Source organism: Pelodiscus sinensis, chromosome 6, assembly GCF_052426305.1.
Source record: "Pelodiscus sinensis isolate ZL-2025 chromosome 6, ASM5242630v1, whole genome shotgun sequence".
Lineage (NCBI taxonomy): Eukaryota > Metazoa > Chordata > Testudines > Trionychidae > Pelodiscus > Pelodiscus sinensis.
This window is the reverse complement of record NC_143057.1, coordinates 79,451,877-79,472,111: the sequence shown is the minus strand read 5'-3', so window position 1 is coordinate 79,472,111 and position 20,235 is coordinate 79,451,877. Positions and strand designations below refer to the sequence as shown.

The 20,235-nt window shown below is 45.4% G+C and overlaps 1 protein-coding gene across 1 annotated transcript in view; it reads right to left on the bottom strand.

Moving 5' to 3' along the window:
• Positions 1-20,235, bottom strand: part of EDIL3 (EGF like and discoidin domains 3) — a 429,858-nt gene that overhangs the window by 205,536 nt on the left and 204,087 nt on the right. The window contains exon 4 of the mRNA XM_006124343.5: positions 17,766-17,894. Within this exon, the coding sequence (XP_006124405.3) occupies positions 17,766-17,894 (129 nt within the window). The remainder of the gene's footprint in view (positions 1-17,765; positions 17,895-20,235) is intronic.

The window sequence follows — 20,235 nt, the reverse complement described above, 5'->3', positions numbered from 1 at the left end:
TGAATTAGCTGGCCTCCAGCCCTTCCCAGTTTCCCCTGGTGGCCACTCTGGGCCAAACCAGGATAACTTCTCTCCTCTCCCCCAGCCCTGGAGCTCTTAAAGGGGTAGACTCTCTCCAGACTGCACATGCCAGATCCAGGCCTGCCAGCAATCTCTGCCCCTGACCCAGTGGCCCCACCATGAGCCAGGCAGCCAGTGTCAGCCAGCTGTCCCATGCCCAGTCCTCCAGCACCCAGGAGCCAGCCAGGGGTCGTAGATGCCGCGCTCTCTCCTGGACTAGTGAGGAGATCATGGACCTCATTGAGGTTTGGGCGCAGTCCCCCAGTGTCCATGATCTCTGCACTACACAGAGGAACATGGCCGTTTACAGCCGCATAGCTGCCACCATGGCCTAGAAAGGCCACAGGCGCACCCAGGAGCAGGTGCACCTGTAAATTGAAGAGCTGTGGCAGGGGTACACCAGGGCCACTCAGAGCAGCTCCTCAGCAGGGGCAGACACCTGCCCCTACTTTGAGGCACTGGACCACATCCTGGGAGGCAGGACGGTCCGTGCCACCCCGGGGGACAGCGAGCTGGGACCAGAGTGCCCTGACCAGGGTGCAGAGGAGTCGCCGCCATGGAGGGTGCCACACCGGCGAACCCCTGAGCTGTCCCAACAGCGGAGTCACCAGGGTCGTCTGGGGAGGCCACACCATGTAAGTGCCAGGAACCGTGCGCATGAGCTTTGCTTACCACAGATAATGCAGCAACCTGTGCACGTGCGAGCACATGCCGTGCCATGCCTGGGCAGGTGGCTCCAGCTGTGTGCCACACAGGGGCTGTGGCCTCATAGCCACATGTGTGTGTGAAGAGACCGGACATGTTCCTGACCCCAGGGCAGGACACAGCAGGATGCCCTCCCTTCACAAGCTTCCTCTAACATCTTCCCCACACCTCACCCACACTATACACAGCATAGGGACATGGGTGAGGTCTCGGGGCAGCTCCCACTCCCAGGGAGAGCCGGACATTCCAACCATGGCCTCTGTGCAAGCACAGCAGCTCTGACGGTGCAGGGCATGGTCATCCTCACCTCGCAGAGGGGGACTGGGTTTCACCCACTGAGTCCCCAGGAAGAACTGACCACTTCTCTTCTTTCTCCACAGCCACACCAGCTGCATGTGCAGGGTGCACCACCCCGCCTGGGACATGCTCCCGCACTTGAGGGCTCCAAAGGATGACCACAACATGGCATGGATACTGAGAGCAGCAGCTGGAGGCCCTGTGAGCCCTGACCCACATCATGGAGCAGCAGGCACAGGAAGAATGGGAATTCCAGAGGGAGCTGCTTGCCCAGGGTTGTGCCATCTGTACCCATCTGCAGACCCTGGTACAGAGTATGCTGCCTTGTGTTGCTCCAGCCCCTGCTGCCCCCCAGCTACCGTTCCTCCTCCCACTTCTCTCCCTCCCACCTCTCCCTCTTCAACCTGCTCACCCTCCTCCTCAATCACCACACCCCCCACCTTAACCTCCACACCCTCCTCCCCATCCCTCCGGGGATGCCAAGGCCCCCGCACTCACCGTGCTGGGAGACATGTGGCCTGATGAGACCTCCGCCCCTTAGTGCTGAGCTTCCCCTCCCCCTTCCTCTCCCTTTCCAGCTCCCTCCCCCCCAGTTTTCCCCCCTCCCCTCTCCCACGCTCTCTCCTCCCATCTCCCGCCTCCTTTCCCCAGTCTTCCCAGAGGTTCATCCCACCCACAGTTTTGTTCAATAAACCCAGTTTCTATTTTTGAAAAAAAGTGTATTTTATTTGACATCAGGAAGGGGGGCTAGGGAGGGGTAAGTGGAAGGAAGTGAGGGAGGAATGGGGCACGAGCCCCCAGTGGGGAGGACCAGGAAGGCTCTGAGGGCTCCTCGGGGTGGACGCTCTCCCGCAGGGCCTCCTAGATCCTGACAGCCTCCCCGATGCACTCCCCAGATGGCAGCCTGCAGCAAGTGCAGTCGGGCTGATGGCAACGACCCCACGAGATGCACCGGCATGACCAGGAGCAGCTCTGGCTCCATGTGGCTGAGTGCTGTGGTGTCCTGAGTGTGGGCACTCAGGGCACTCCAAGACAGGGCTGCTTTGCTGTCCCTCATCGAGGTAGACGAGCAAGCGGGGAACCCTGAGAACTGTTTGTCCAGGGTGGGGGTAGGGTCCCTTTAAGCACAGAGCTCAGTTAGCCTCAGGCAGCAGCCTCACACACTAAGTCCTAACCTGATGTCCTGCCGGCACTGGTTCCGGCCAGCCTTAACTTCGGTTCAGGGTCCACTCAGTGTGGATGCGCTATTTCAAAATAGCAAAACGCTATTTCGAAATAGGTTTAGTGTGTAGATCTGTTATTTTGAATTAGCTTAATTCAAATTAACTATTTCAAATTAAGTTGACTCGAATTAACGCTGTAGTGTAGACATACCCTTAGACAGTGCTGGTATAAGGGGATGGTCTGAGCATATAATTTTTCAGTATGTGAAAGCCAACATTTTAACTAACTCAGTTTCCCAAGAAATATTTGGATTTTGTCCAATCAGCATTTGCCAGCAGAAACTTCCACTGGAAGATTTCCAATGAGCTCTAATGAACATCACCCAAACTTACAACCTTTACCTGCATCTAATTCAGAATTCTAGAATTTACTTTTGTTGAGAAACAGCTATTGACATTAGTAACCCTCCATTGATGTTCACTAGTAGTAATAAGAGGTTCTAAATTTTATCTTCCTTGATTAAAGCATCCTACGAAAGTGAGACAGGTCATATGGAGCTTTTTTGGCCACCGGAATATCAAGTATTAACTACAACTCAGTTATCTGATCTGTCTATTTTAGAGTTACTTAATACACATTGAGCAGATGTAGTAATTTGAGGCCTGTAACATAAAATCAGCAGGCTTGAAATCTAGTGAGCAAGACTTTGGCAGGGAAACTGCAGGATAGGAAGAGGCAGAGTGGGAAGAGGCAAGATGGAATGTTGCCATGGGGAAAGAGGTGGAGTGTGGGTGGAGGAACACTCCACCCAGCACATTAGAAAATCAGCACCTATAAAGGGGATAATCCCGGTTTTGATTAACCAGTCTAGTTTTCAAACAGTGCAGCATATTTGTTGTTGTTGTAAGTATTTCCCCTTAAAGCCCTTGAGAATATAAAACAATCCCAGCCAAATCTCCAAAGCTGAACACCCCCAGATTTCAGGTGGATTCATAATCTTGACTTGAATTTTTCAGTGTGGCCTCTTGTTTCAGTCCATCTGGTGGAAGGGAGTAACTCACTCATTGCATTAATTTCCATATAGAAGATTTAATCTTCGAAGCCAGAAGAGATACAAATACTGTTTTAAAATAAAGATTTGGATCCTTCAGAGCAAATAAAAAACCAGGGAAAGACCCCAAAATAGGCACTTGTTTTCAGAGCAGCTGCTATTGCCCTGTATTATTTTCTCTCATATGGATGATTAATTAATGATGTAGATAATGTAACTATTTTATGATGGATGTTGATTTAGTAGTGCAGATCTCTATGACTCTGTTTTAAAAAGGTGCATTCAGATAGGTTGACATAATTTTGTCATCTGCAGTCGTAAATGAAGTAAAATAAATGCCAGTGGTAAGTATATTTATATCAAAACTTTCAATCATAAAGATCCTAAAGATCCTAAGAAAAGAGAGAAATTGACTTTGTTCTCATCTGAATTATGACATGCACTATTATGCCCACTACCCTTATGCTGAGTCACTGGTTCAGAACCTGATTTTGCTGTTGTTGCTTACCAGATTGACTTTATATGGCTAATTTGCCATCAGTGTGAGTAAGGCATTTGGAAATTACACCTTTATATATGTAGAAAAAAAACCCTATACAATGCAAGTGAGAGTTGCAGAGAAAGAGAGACTGTCATGTACTAATACATCAGGAATATTTAATAGTACCTTGTCAGCAAGTCCCACTGACATGCCACTTCCATAAGGACATCAGAATTAGATCTGAGGCATCTGTGTTTTCCCATCCAAATCTATCCCTGCTTTCTATTAAAATCACTGATCACTTTCTATTATGATCACTGGTGATCACGTTATTTGGAATGTCTTCCTCCCTAGTTTTGCCCATGGGGTATCAGAACCCTTTGAGACAAGAGCTGATACTTACTATGTAGTACTGCAATCAAACATAGTATAAAAATCAGTGAAATTAATAACGTTCTTTTATCATTTACATACCAATTATTTACATGAGCAAAGGGTCATGGAGTCTTAGAAATATTGATTGGATGCTGGTTAACATGAATGACAGAATGTCAGTTCCTGGAGTGTATCTTGGTTGCAAAACCAATCATTAGTGTAATTGATTTTGCGGGAGAATATTAAACATAAAAGAAATCCAAGATAAAACTAAATTAGTGTGTGATCTTTTAGAAATCTTAATAGTTTTAGAAGATGTTATATCTCTTGAAAGGGGTCATTTTAATTTAACTTCTTATGCTGGACTGATTTTGACAGATTTTTAATTTGAATTGTAATGAGTTTACAATTTAATTCTACGTAGGAAAGTAGGAGTTTAGAGTCCTAATTTTTTATAAGTTCATAAAACTTTGCATTTCAAAGAATTTTGAATAAAAAAGACACCAGTTTCTTGCCAGATGAGATAATCAGATTGTGCACAAAGCAGATTATTGTGAGAGTCTGTACTCGGTTTACCCCTTTTACAGGATTATGATGAATTTCATACAAAACACACATTTTGAAGTATCAATTGAAAACTCTGAATTTACTGATCATTAATGTCCTCTGGTAAAATCATTGCATGTGAAGTTAATGGATTCCTCTCTATGATAATGCTAGATGTGTTCCAGGTCTCGGAGGAGCATCTACAGAACAGATCCCCAGAAACAAAAAGTTACCTACCGCCTCAGCCAGATGTCCATAAAGTTAAATGGATTATCTGCTGGTTAAGTGACCATTCTTTAGCAGGAAAAAGAATGTGGGTGAACATTTACAGTTTGACAATAAAGCAGCTGTGGGCTCCCATCCACACAAACTTCATGTCTCCTGAACCTCATTTGGAGATGATTCTCTGGGAAAGTAAAGGACTATAAAAAGATAGAGGAAATTCCTCAAATTACTCCTCCCTTTTTCTCTACCCATGGCAACCACAACACCTGGGGGATAAAGAAACAGACTTGGACTGATGAAGGGTCCTGTCTGAAAGGAATTCAACCCTTTGCTGAAGTATATGGTGAGAAATATTTTTGCTTTGAATTCATTTAGCCTGTTAATTAAGGTGTTAATTGCATTTACTTTATTTTCTTGTAACCCATTGGTCATGCCTCATTAATTATAATAACTTAAAACATATTTTCTGTAGTTAATAAGCTTGATTTATTGTTTTATTTAAGCCAGTATGCTTGAAGTGTTTAGGAAACTCAATTTAAGATAACAGGATTTGTGCATATCATTTTCCATTAAGATCACCAAACTTGTATTATCTTGGGTTGTCCAGGAGAAGACTAGATAGTACATCATGCACATTTCTGAGGAAAGTCTAGGACTGGGAATTTTCTGGGATTGTTGTGCAAGAATGGCTGGCAATAGCATGGATACAGTGCTGATTAAAGGACAGAAAGCAAAGGGTAGGAATAAAAGGTCAGTTTTCAGAATGGAGGGAGGTAACAAGTGGTGGTCCCCAGGGGTCAATCCTGGGACCAATCATATTTAATCTATTTGTAAATGATCTGGAAAAAGTGGTAGACAGTGAGGTGGCAAAATTTGCAGATGATACTACAATGCTCAAGATGGTTAAGACCAAAGCAGGCTGTGAAGAGCTTCAAAAGAATCTCACAAAACTAGGTGATTGAGCAACAAATGGCAAATGAACTTTAATGTTGATAAATGCAAAGTAATGCACACTGGAAAATATAATCCCAACTACATATATAGAACAATGGGGACTAATTTAGCTATAACTACTCAAGAGAGAGATCTTGGAGTCAATGTGGACAGTTCTCTGAAAACATCCACTCGGTATTCAGCAGCAATCAAAAAAGCAAAGAAAATGTTAGGAATCATTAAAAAAGGGATAAACAATAAGACAGAGAACATCTTATTGCCTTTATATAAAACCATGGTACACCTACATCTTGAATACTGCATACAGACGTGGTTGCCTCATCTAAAAAAAAAGAAATACTAGCATTGGAAAAGGTTCAGAAAAGGGCAACAACAATTATTAGGGGCTTGGAATGGGTCCCGTATGAAGAGAAATTAAAAAAGACTGGGACTTTTCAGTTTAGAAAAGAGGAGACTAAGGGTACGTCTACACTGTACTTTTATTCAAAATAAGCTATTCTGGAAGAAATCCTACAAAATAGCTTATTTCAAAATAGCATGTCTACACTACAGGGAAGCCTCAAAATTAGTCTGACACAGGCTTCCCTAATGTGAACGTGCTACCTCGAATAATTAGTTTGAATGGCCCTGGGGATGAGCTATTTTGAAATAGCAGCAGTTAAGCTTTCACACTACAGCTATTTTGAAATAGCTATTTTGGAATAGGCATTATTCCTCCTGGAATGAGGTTTACAGAAGTTGGAATAAGCTGTCTGTTATTTCAAATTTATTTCAAAGTAATGGAATTGCTTTGTAGATGTTCACATTATTTCAAAATAATTCTGCTATGTAGATGCACCCTAATGGGGGATATGATAAAATCACGACAGGTATGGAGAAAGTGAATAAGGAAAAGTTATTTACTTGTTTTCATAACATAAGAACTAGGGGACACCAGATGAAATTAGTAGGTAGGAAGTTTTAAAACAAACGAAAGAAAGCTTTTCTTCGTGCAGAATGAAGTCAACGTGTGGAGCTCCTTGCCAGAGGAGGTTGTGAAGACCAGGACTTTAATAGGGTTCAATAAAGAACTAGATAAATTCATGGAGGGTAGGTCTATCAATGACTATTAGCCAGGATGGTTAGGAATGGCATCCCTAGCCGTTATTTGTCAGGGACTGGAAATGGACGACAGGAGAGGGATCATTTAATGATGACCTGTTTCTGTTCACTCCCTCTGGGGCATCTGGCATTAGCCATTGTCTGAAGACAGGATACTGAGCTAGATGGAGCTTTGATCTGAAACAATATGGCCATTCTTATATTCTTACAGTACCATTTGGAGTAATTCACATGCATGAATAGTTACTTTTACAGCAAAGTAGTAAAAAAGGCATTCTAGGGTTGGATAACTGAAGGGACATAGCTGTGCCACAGTCTGATCATACCATAGGTAAAATGTCACAATTATACATAGGGTAGAACTGTGCTTTTTTCCCAAGCAAACAGTAAATTTACCAAATACTGAACTTTTGACGGCCTAAAAATTATTCATAATGTCTGGTAGAATGTGGTGAACAACCCCTGCCCCCCCCCCCAAACCCATGACCATTTTGAAATTGAGCGTCTGTTTTCCCTTACATTAAAACAGTTTTTAGAAAGACACAAAGATGAAATAAAGGAAAACACAGTTCTGTGAAAGAATAGTGATTATAACTATTATAACTATTAGTGCAGGCAGAACAATAAAAAACAGATTTTCCATTCACTTTCATAAAACAACTGAAACAAACATCACATATTAACATGTCTATTGTTTAATGTCTGCATTCTATATTTAAGAATGTTACATAAGTATCTTAAGTATACTTTCATTTTATTGGACAATAAATACTTAGTGTATAATCTTGAATAAACATTCAGAGCCTAAAATCTCCTCTTACTATTGGTTTTGAGTTGTTTTTTCTCTACCGTCCATCTGGTGCTATTTGAATAAATCCTTAGCTACGTTTCAGTTTGTTGTATTCTTCTTCAAGTCAAGATCTCTTTCTACTTGGCTTTCTGAGAACTTATTTCAACCCCAGATTATATTACTTGCTTACCTTTAATTGGCATATAGCAAAGGTATTTTGAGTTGATAAGACTCAAACACAGGAGGTGGATGCAAGGTACATAACGGACAAAGTTATACAGCAAATATACATTTATACTTTTGTTGCATTTCTATACATTACATGCTTTGAGATTGGTTTAGTTATGTTATAGGAACCAATTCATGTATAACATACCTGTCTACATACTGTCCATGCAGGACCTACTTTTAACCAAATTTCAGGTTCTAGGTTTTCCACTAATGGATCCAGACCAGTGTGCAGTTTAGCAATCTTGACCATCAATTTATTTTAAACGTGGTGTAATAGCGTGCATTACAGGTCAGGTAAAGCTTTTGGCTGCAGGGTTAAAACACTAATACCCTCTCCTTTCTTCATGGCTTTCTGAATTCATTAGTTAAGGAGTTGATTATGAGGTTGCATTTTTGAATATTGGCAAAATTTTATAAAAAGGCCCCAATTCCTGGGCCACCTAGTATGATCACCAATGTATATTTTTGTTCTGGGGTTCTTGTGGCCCAGGAGTTGGGTTCTCCCTCTAAAACTCTGGATAGTAGGCCGTCTGGCATGGTAGGTTACTTATTGTTTTTACGACCTTAAGCACGGTACAGCAGGGATTTGCCATGAGACCAGGCGAACATTTACTGTCTGCTTAAACAGGAAGTTGATATTACTGGCATTTGAAAAGGATAGGGAGAGTGGCATGAAGAGCTTTGCAGATTCTGTACAGGTCTAATGTTATCCTAAGCCACAAGAGTGCCCTAACTTTGGAAAGTATGACCACTGTATGGATGCAAATTTGCAAAACAAAAGGGAAATAAGCTATTTTTGTTTCTTGCTTTACATATCTTTATGTCCATTGAGCTAATTTACATTTGTTTTTAAAACTTTGTCTTTATTTCCTGGGTGTAGCAAATATACCAAGGGCCAAGTCTGTCCGACACTAGGAGTATGTCTAGACTACATGGCTCCGTTGACGGAGCCATTTAAACTAGTTTACCCGACACAGTCAATGAAGCAGGGATTTAAATAATCCCCGCTTCATTAAAATAAAAATGGCTGCCATGCTGTGCAAACAATCAGCTGATTCGGCACAGCATGGCAGTCTAGACACGGATCGATTGACAAGGGAAGCCTTTGTCGACGGCTCCCTTATACCTCGTGAAACGGCTTCCCTTGTTGACTGATCTGCATCTAGACTGCCGCGCTGTGCCGGATCAGCTGATTGTCAGCACAGTGGACGGCTATTTTTATTTTAATGAAGCAGGGATTATTTAAGTCCCTGCTTCATTGACTATGTCGGGTAAACTAGTTTACATGGCTCCATCGATGGAGCCATGTAGTCTAGACATACCTTAAGTATAAACAGTTCCACTGTGCTTTTTTGGAAAAGCATGTATTGGAGACTGATTCTATATCATGATTTAGATTCCACTAGATGCTTTGTCAGGTCTTCTTTGCTATTGAACTATGCCTTGGTTTTCTGTACTTCCCCCTTTGTTTTCTCATCACACTTTTTTGTACTTTCAGAATTTGAATTTTGAACACTCAGGCTCTGATAGGGCTACAAGAGCCAGATGGGCGGCAAGTGGGTAACTATATTGTTCCACAATCTGACTCTTTTTATTAAGGCCTTGCAAGGGGAAAAGCCTTGGATCTGCATTCCCCTAGCTCTGATGCATATTTGTACTAGTGGTAGTACTTCATCTTAGCTGCAACTCTTTCATTCACCACTTTTCTTAATTTAGATTTTATTGTTTGCTCAACTTATCCTGCTGCCACTGCATGATAGGGAATGTGAAACTTCTGAATAGTGCAGAGGAGGAGATTATTTCTGTAATGATCGACCCCATACATCTATTACCATTGTTTGAGTCTATTACTTTTGGGACTCAACATCTGCAGAACACATGATACACCAATTGCTCTGCTGTAGTTAGATCGCTCATATTTTTTATAGTGAAAATTTTCACTCAATATGAAAAAGTATCCACAGCTGCCAGCACACATTTGTACCTCCTTGGTGCTCAGGGCAACTCCCCACTATAATCAATTTGAATTTGTTCCCATAGACTGCTGGGTGCCTGTCTTATAAGAGCCCCTCTATGTTTTCTGTTTGGGTACGTCTACACTACAGCGCTAATTCGAACTAACTTAGTTTGAATTAGTTAATTCGAACTAAGCTAATTCGAACTAATGCATCTAGAACTAAAAACTAGTTCCGATTAGCGTTTTGCTAATTCGAACTAGCGCGTCCACACTGATTGGACGCAGGGGCGCATTTAAGGGCAGCTGAAACCGGTTCTGGCAGGGCATCAGGTTAGCAGTTGCTTTGTGTGGCTGCTGTCTGAGGCTATCTGAGGCTCGTGCTTAAAGGGACCCCCCCTGGACAGCCGGTTCTCAGCTTTTCCTGTGTGCTTGCCAACCTCGCCGAGGGACAGCAAAGCGTTGGTCTCTGCGCCCGTCTGTGTCGGTGCTTCCCTTCGGGGCCGCCGCCGCAGGTGGCAACATGGAGCCAGAGCTCGCCCTGCACCTTCTGGTGCACTTTCTGGACTTGCTGCTGCAAGCCTGCCACCAATGGCTCGAGGCTGCCTGGCACCACCTGGTGCACGTCAGCCCCCTGCCTCTCCGCCTGGCTGCCCTGGGGGCCGTGGAGGAGCTACGGCGGCTCCCCGGCACCGGCGTGCCCCGCCGCATCTGGCGTCTGGACACCAGCAGCGACTGGTGGGACCGCATCGTCCTGGAGTGCTGGGAAGACCAACAGTGGACCCAGAACTTCAGGATGAGGAGGGACACCTTCCTGGAGCTCTGCGAGTGGCTCGCCCCTGCTCTGCGCAGAAGGGACACTTGCATGAGGCCCGCCATCCCCCTCCAGAAGCGGGTGGCCATCGCCCTCTGGAAGCTCTCCGCGCTGGACAGCTACCGATCCATGGGGAACCAGTTCGGCATGGGGAGATCCACCGTCGGAGCGGTGCTCATGCAGGTATGGCACTCGTGCTGGCCACTGTGCCGGAGGGAGAGGGGGGCTGCAAGGAGGGGATGGGCTGCCCCAGGGACAAAGGGGGGGAGGGAGGAGGCGAAAGCGCCCCGCACCGGAGGGGTCGGTCTGTCCCGGCCGTACTACACACCGCCAGGGGGGTTGCTTCCAGGAGTGGGGCGCGGGGCACTGCCAGGGCACAAATGCTCCCAGCCACCTGGGCGCCCCACTGATTGGCGCTTTGCTGTGTCTCTCTCCACAGGTGGTCAAGGCCATCAACTGGGTGCTGCTCCGCAGGGTGGTCCCCCTCGCCGACCCAGACGCCGTCATCCAGGGATTCGGCGCCCTCGGCTTCCCCAACCGCGGGGGGACCATCGACGGGACGCACATCCCCATCCGTGCCCCAGAACACCAGGCATCCCGGTACGTCAACCACAAGGGGTACTTCTCCATCCTTCTGCAGGCCGTGTGTAACCACCGGGGACAGTTCACGGAAATTAATGTGGGCTGGTCCGGCAAAGCACACGATGCCTGGGTGTACCGCAACTCCTCCGTGTGCCAGCGGCTGCAGGACAGGACCTTCTTCCCCGACCGCCACATCAGGGTCGGGGACGTGGACATGCCCTTGTGCCTGGTGGGGGATGCCGCCTACTCACTGCAGCCGTGGCTGATGAAGCCCTACACGGGGCACCTCAATCCCTCCCGCCAGGCCTTCAATGCCAGGCTGACCAGGGCCCGCATCGTGGTGGAGGGGGCCTTCGGGCGACTGAAAGCCCACTTTCGATGCCTCCTCACCCGTCTGGACCTGGCCGAGCACAACATCCCTCCCGTGGTGGCAGCATGTTGTGTGCTCCACAATTTATGTGAGAGAAAGGGGGAGGCTTTCCTGCCAGCCTGGATGGCTGAGGCTGACCTCATGGCTGGCCACTACGGTCAGCCACGCACCGCCGCCGTCCGGGAAGCCCAGCGGGGGGCCGTCCGGATCTGGGAAGCCCTGCAGGAGAGCTTCCTGGTGGAGGAGGAGAAGGACTGACCTCTCCCTGCACGCCCCACTGGGGCCTTCTTCCACCCTATCCCCTTCCCCTTTCCTCTCCCTACCTACTGTCAAATAAAGACACCTGTTTTTCAAACAAAAACATCTTTTTATTTTACATAACTGGGGTGGGGGGGAGGGAGGGAGGTAGGAGGATAGGAGAGGGGAGGGGGAAACCTGGTACGAGGGAGCTGCAAGGGGAGGGAAGAGAGGAAGGGAAAGGAAAGCTCAGGGGTGGGAGTCCGGCTGCCTCTCCTGTCTTGCAACACTGCGGGTCCGGGGGCGTTGGTGGGGAATGGTTGTGGAGGGTGGGGCAGGAGGGACGGGGGGTGTGGAGGAAGCAGGAGTGGGAGCAGGAGGGGGAGCAAGAGGTGGAGCAGGGGGAGAAGCAGGGGGAGCGGGGGGGGGGGAGCAGGAGGAATTGGGAAGCGGTTGAGCAGGCTCTGGAGGTGGCCTCGCAGGGCACGGCCCTGCTCCTCCAGTGCCTCCGGCGCAGCCTCAGGTCCTCCTGGACCCAGTGGTCCTGGAGATGGAGCTGTTGCTCCAGGAACCGGTGGTGCCGCCTCTGGTACTCCTCCTGGTTCCTGGCTCTCCTGCTTGCCCGGGCGCGGGCGGCTGCTGCGGGCGGGGTGGTGCGCCCTGCAGGCCCAGGTGCTGCAGCTGTGGTGAAACAAGAACAGCGGTCAATTACCCCAGGGGCCCAGGTGTGTGAAACCCAGCTCCCCTCTGCAAGGCCAGGGCCCCTGCAGGATCCCCAGCTGCTGCTCCGTGGTGGGCAAGGCCCAGGCGCACGGTCCCGGGGCTCCCTCTCGCCCCAGCCCCCCGTACACATAAGGGGAGCATGATGGTACTCACAGGTGGAACGCCTCCCTGGCCTTGGACGACACAGGCGAGCGGCTCTGTGGGGTGCCTCGGGGGTCCCGGGTCCTGGGCAGGCTGCCGGCAGGCTCCTGGCTCTTGGAGCCCTCCTCCTCCTCCTCCGTCTCCTGAAGCGGTCCCTCTGCCCCAGGGTCTATCACGTCCCGGGGGGCAGGAACAGCATGAGTTCCCAGGAGGCGGTCCAGAGCCTGCAAGTGGGGGTATGCCTCCAGGTCGGCCCCTGGCAGGCAGGCCCGGGAGTAGGACTGACGCAGGTCCTTTATTTTGCAGCGCACCTGCTCCCGGCTGCACTGGTGGTCCCTGGCGGCCAGGTGGGCAGCCATGCGGCCGTAGACTGCTGCGTTCCTGTGGCTAGTGCGGAGATCGTGGATATTGGAGGCTTCCCCCCAAACCTCGATGAGGTCCACGATCTCTGCACTAGACCACGCGGGCGCCTGCCTCTTGTGGCCCCGGGCAGGGTCCTGGGAGCTGCCAGGCTGGTCCCGGGAAGAGGGGGAGGGCTGGGGGGCATCGGGTAGCTGGCTCCTGGGGTGTCAGCTGCTGGGTGTGCTGGCACGGGTGCTGGCAACCTTGCAACTGGCACAAACTGTGTAGCCAGCCCGTAGCCCTTTAAGGGCTCCGGGGCTGGGAGGGGGGCAGTAGAGTTTGCCTGGTGTTGGCCAGAGTGGCCACCAGGGCAAGCTGGGAAGGGCTAGCCTCTCACTAGTTCAAATTAAGGGTCTACACAGCCCTTAATTCAAACTAGTAAGTTCGAACTAGCTTAATCCTCGCGGAATGAGGATTACCTAGTTCGAACTAAGCACTCCGTTAGTTCGATTTAAATTCGAACTAATGGAGCGCTAGTGTAGCACCTATGAAAGTTAGTTCGAACTAACAGACGTTAGTTCGAACTAACTTTGTAGTGTAGACATACCCTTTCTGATTAAGTCTGGCACAAAACCAGGCAAACATTAAGATGTTTCTGCAGGTCCTTTTCCCATTGGGACCACTCCCAATTTTTGTTAACACATCTTATAGCTTCTGTCTATTTGGGGGAAACTACCCACAGTGGACCCACACACCCATAGCAGCAGATCTTTTCTCATATTCCAAGATACAATCCATACTAAGCCATATTCTGTTTTTCTACATAAGAGTCCTTGCTCTATTAGTAAGCCCTGACCTTCTCTTTCACTTCCTGCCTCCAAGCTTACTCCTAAAGCAGTCCTAATTCTAAAACCTCGTGTTGAATGCTATGTAACTGCCCTGCTTTGTTACAATTGCTTCAAGTGAGAACTATGATGGATTTCAAAGAAGTTCCCACAGTAGTTACTGCTGAATCTTGGCTTTTAAGTCAGTTTCCTGAGTCCCTTTTATCAGGGGTCCACCTTCCCTGTGAAACTGAATTGTAACCAGGTCCATTCCGTTAAATTACTTGACAAAATTGTCTAGCACTTGTACATGGAACTGAATTTAACCTCTCCTCTGTCAGCACCCAGATACTTGTTCAGAGTCTACCAAAGTAGCATTAACACTGTTCTGTCAAGTCAGGCCTACACAGTTAATCTTCTAACTGTTTAGCCATTATGGAATTGCATGAAGACACGTATCTTCAGAAACATCAAACTGTACCTTAATCCATAAAATAAAACAGAAAATGTAGAATCTATACATTCCACTAATGCTGAATGAGTTAATCATTCAAGAGTCCTGAATTTCTTTCCTACTGTTCTAGATCATTGGGTCTCATGAATGAGAACATGACAGCAGAGTTCACGGTCTAGTTACTCTTTGGTGATAAACATTAATGACTCTTATTGATCACACTTTTGCTGATGAACTACTACTGACATATGAACAGGTTTTATTTCAATTATGCAGCAAATCATAGGATAGTATGCCTTAAGGCATAATTGAAATAAAACCTGTTCATTTGCTAAAATCTGGATATTGGGTAAATGAAACTGGTTGGGACCCATACATACTGCAAGGATACAGCCTTTTTTGTAGCCATATTGGAAGGCCTGTAGCCAGTGTTCCCTCCAAGATTTTCCAATCAGAGAGAAGTGAGTTTTGGCTTGTGCATCAATCTTGATGTCATGTGCCACCCTGGCACCAAATTTCATAACACACATTTTCCCGGCTGCTGCAGCAGAAATGCCTCCTCCCCCAGCCACGTGGCATATTCAGTTCCCAGTCACTGGAGCACACACCCCCTCACCCCGCTGCCATGGGGAAGGTCCTGTTCCCAGCCTCTGGAGCAGACTCCGCAACCCCAGCCATGTAGCATCTCCTGTTTCTGGCCACAAGATCAGACACCCCCCCACACCATGCGACAGGTCCTGTTCTCGGCCACAGATGCCAGAACATGCCCCAAGCTCCCCCTCGCCACCATGTGGCAGCCCTGGCCACTGGAACAGGCCTCCTCCCTCTCCACAATGTGGCTGTGGCAGGTCCTGACCCCCTCTCCCAGTGGCTCCCTCACCATACCATCTCATATGGTCTCACCTGCCAGTGCAGCCACCTGCCATGCGAGTGTTGCTGTGCGGCTGTCCAAAGGAGATGGGCAGAGGAAGAATTTTTTGTGTGTGGCCATGCAGGTGCGCACCTTAGAGGGAACTATGCATGTACCCATATTGGAAGGTCTAAAGCCTAAACCTTCATCTGTAGCTAGATTAAAAGAGCTGCAGCCATTAGCTGTAAAACAGGGAGTCACACACTCACATTCCATCTAAATTGCATTAAAATAGTGTAATACCAGGCTGTTTAAAAGGAAGCCCTGTCCTAAGGGCACCCAATATCACCAGATAAAGAAACAGATCTCAAGATGGGTAAAGAAAACTTAGTTTGATAGCATTTTGTCTGATAAAAAAAACCTCTTTATCAGTAGTTGGGGTTGTAGAATACTCATTTTATGAGTACTGTCCTCACTTTCCTATTGTTTATATGATCTCTATCTGCTTTCAATTGTTTGTCTACTGTATAATTAATTTTTCTAGGCATAAATCAACTAAGGTGGTGGGGTATGATTGATTAGGTAATTTATTACAACATGTTACGATTGCTTAGTAAAATGTCAGTGAAATAATTGGTTAAGGGTATAGAGGGTTAGCCGTGTTAGTCTACAATCGAAAAAACTTAAAAAATAATGAATAGTCTTGCAGCACCTTGGAGACTAACCAAAAATGTAGATGGTATCATGAGCTTTCGTGGGCACAACCCACTTCTTCCAATGAAAGTTAAGGTTATGTTTCCCTATATAAACTGGGGTCCAAAAAAGGAGACCAGGAAGAAAGGAACAGAAAGAAGAAGGAAAGATCTAGAAGAATAATTAACCTCTAAGACATAATCTGAGACTAGAGCTTCCAAGAATCCTCTGCATAACTGTGATGTGCAGCAACCAAAATCCAGATGAAACTGGAGCCTTAGCTGGCCAACAGGGAACGTTCACTTGCTTTGATCATGTTTAGCATGTGTATTCTGCTTGGTTGGTAGTAGTTAATAAATAGAGAGTAAGTATATTACTGTGTAAGGCTCTTTTACTAGTAAAAAGATCCTGCAAACCTGCAGGAAGTTATTTCCTGAGACCAAGAAATTGGGTAAGAGTGGGTATTTAAATTAACAAGGTTATACCTTGAGCACTAGGAATTGGGTAAAGTTGTTTGTCCCTAGAGCGTGGGAGTGACAGAGAATTTTGTGTGGATAACAATACAGTACTCCAGAGATGCTACTGACAGTTTAGAAAATATCCTTTTGTACAGTGTGAGTTTACTATTAATGACTTAGAGTAGGATTGGATTGTCAATGCAAATCTTCGGGCATGTAACTATACATTAAAAAAAAACAGTATCAATATGATGATCATAACATAAAAACACATAAAAATGGCCTACTAGGTCAGACCAAAGGTCCATCTAGTTCAGTATTCTGACTTCCGACAGTGGCCAGTGCTAGGTTCCCTTGCCGCCCATTCCCAGATGGTACAACGGAAGGTATAAACAGAAGGCACGGATACCATTCCTGCCCATTCTGACTTATAGCCATTGATGGACCTATCCTCCATACATTTATCTAGTTCTTTTTTGAACTCTGTTAAGTCCTGGTCTTCACAACATCCTCTGGCAAGGAGTTCCACAGGTTGATGGTGCCTTGCATGAAGAAGTACTTCTTTTTGTTTGTTTTAAAGCTGTTATCCATTAATTTAATGACCTCTAGTTCTTGTGTTGTGGGAGCAAGTAAATAACTTTTATTCACTTTCGCCACACCAGTTTTATGATTTCATAGACCTCTATCATATTCCCCCTAGTCTTCTCTTTTCCAAGCTGAAAAATCCCAGCTTTATTAATCTTTTCTCATAAAGAAGCCATTGCATGGCCCTCTTCTGAACTTTTTCCAGTGCCATGTGACGTTATGGTCTTATGTTATATGCTACAAGGGACATCTGGGCAATTTCTACTCTCCATTATACCCACTGTAAATGAGATCAGAATTTGGTTAGTCTTTCTTTAGGACTAGATTCTTAGCATAAGCTCAACTAATTTAAATTTTGTTTCATTTCCTATCAATGGCTCAGCACCAATATGATACAAAGTAATTTTAAAATTGGTAGTGTTCGCAACATGCAAGAGCACTAACTTGGTAAGTGTAACCACCACTGAACGAATTAGAACCTGGGACCTCTGGAGCTGAGTACAGGAGCCTCTACCCTCTGAGCTAAAAGCCAACTGGCACCTAACCCATGCTGTAGAGGTCTCTTGATCTTAACTGTTGCTATGGTCTAGGTACCACTTGCATTGCTCAGTAACCAGACTAGGTGTGTAAGTTACATACGGACCACTAATTAGATATCCCTGAAAATCAGAACAGATGTCAATATTAGTATTGCAAGCATAGAAAGAGATGTTAAAGGTCCTTGTATATAAATCTAAAGTTACTGTATTGAAACTTACTGTGCTGGCAGTGAATTCCATTAAATCCCTTTGGACATTTACAGACATATCCTATGAATGTGTCCCCTCGATACGCTTCACTAATTTCACAGGTTCCCCCATTATGACAAGGATTCGGAAGGCAAGGTCCTGAAAGATAAAAAATAATGTAATCATTTAAGTGCTTTAATTTAACTTCCCACATTACATATCCCACTAATCCACTAAAATCTACCCTTCGCTTCATTCAGATTACTTACTATTATAGATTTTATTTACATGAAGAATTATGAACCATGTCACTTTTCATTAACACAGCATTATTTTTCTTGTTACAAGAGAAGAACATGGGTTTAAGGGGCCTGATTTTGGTCCCTTTGAAAACAATGGGTGTTCTATCACTTATATAAGCAAGGCAATGCATATTAATAAAATCTATTCTTATGGCAGTTGCTCATTAGCATACAGTTACAAGATCTATAAGCTTCAGGGGGTAGCCGAGTTAGTCTATACAGAAGAAAGTTAAAAAACAAGAAATAGTCTGATAGCACTTTAAAGACTAACAAAACATACAGATGGTATCATGAGCTTTCATGGGCACAGCCCACTTCTTCAGATGACCAGCTCAATAAGGTTTAAGATGTATAAGTTTTAGCAAGAATGCAAGGAGTTTCACCTCAAGCACTCCTGCACAGACCCTACATGGGGCTTTAGTGATATGAAGGATGTTGTTTTATGGGTAAGTTTTACTTTGAGAACTTGTGACAGTATACATCAGTCATTAAAATATCTAAACCAATTTTTCCTTCTACGGTAAGCAACTTATCTGTTTAAAATAACGTCTAACAGTTCCTCTGACTAAATTAAATCACTATTTTTTAACACACACATGCTGTGATAGCTAAAATAAAACATCTGTATACAGCTGTGAGAGCTAATTGTTTGTCTGTCTGTCATTCACAATGGGTGCCTTGCTAGAGTTTCTAAATACAGTAAATGTTATTTTTATAGACTTTGCATGCCTTGAAATAATTAGACTATGTTGAATCTAGGTCATTTGTTTATTCTTTTTTTTTTTTACTGTTTTGTGTTGAAAATATTTACCATTCCATGTGATTTTAATACCTCAGTTATACTGATCAACAGAATTCCAACAAGAATATATGTAAGCATTTGATCAAAACTGTTTCCAATGTTACTTCACAAAGAATTAGTAGTCAGTGATCTGAATGTTTAAAAGGCAATTACATGCCTTAAAAAATTCTGAAGTGAGGTCTACAAAATTATTTGTTTTACATGCTTTACCATCTCCAGCTCCTCTCCACATGCACACAATAATTAATTTCTATATTTGAAATTCAGTGATACAAGTCTTGCAATTATTCATCCACTTTAAATCTCATTTTGTGATGAAAAGAGAAAATATTTTCCATTCTACACAAATCCTGGTCTAACACTACAAAGTTGAGTTAATGTAAGCTGTCTTACATTGACCTAATGAATGTATCTACCTGACAAGTTCCTTCTACTGACAACTCACCTGATAGATCAACTATGCAATAAGCATGAATTTGCTGCTGTTTAGATCAATGAAGAGGCATCATAAACACTGAGTTGCTTTCATTGACCTAACCGGCCTCTAGGAAGTCTCCCGCAATTTTCTGCTGTGACCACTCCGGTAAACATTTTCAACTCTACTGCACAATATCTTGGTACACAGGAAACAGTCTGTTAAAGAACTTAGGAACGTTTGAATTTCTCTCCTGTTTTTTTCAGCATGTTTTTTGTCTGCTCAGCTTCATGTTCCAAATGTGCTCCAGCTTGGACTCCAAAAGAAGTGGTGGATCTTCTTGGCCTAATAGAAACAAAAGCTGAGCAGGCACAGCTCCAATCCACTCATGGAAATAAAGATATTGATAAGCAGATTACATGTGGCATGAGGGAGAATGGACATGCAGCAGTGCTTACTGAAAATTAAGGAACTGAAACAGGGATACCAGAAGGCAAGGAAGTCAAACAGTTTGCAGGAGCAGCCCCATCTTGACTCCCAAGAGTAGAATGGACACCTCTGAGGTGTTGAAGTCCCAGGCCTCTACAAGCAACACTGAGGAGGGAGGTCTTCAACAAAGAAGAGGAGGAGACTAGGAGACAGGAGAATGGGAGATTAATTCTCCAGAGGGCCAAGAGTTATTTGTAATCCTGCTGCTAGACAAAGGATGCACCATGAAAAAGGCTGTTTACAGAGGGGATGACCTGGGAATCCCCAGATAGATCTCCAGGAAACTTTTGCAGATACTCTGCAATTTGTTACAGGACACTTCTGGGGAGGGTTGCTTTATTTCTTCCACCATGTTAGGACACTTTCCCATGCCACTCTAGTATTAATTTGGTTGGTGTAACTGGTCTGTCACTACCCCCCTCCCTCCTTCCTCTTCACTGGCATCTAGCTGGCTGAACATCCTCCTCTGTTTTACCCCTTTCCTTGACACTG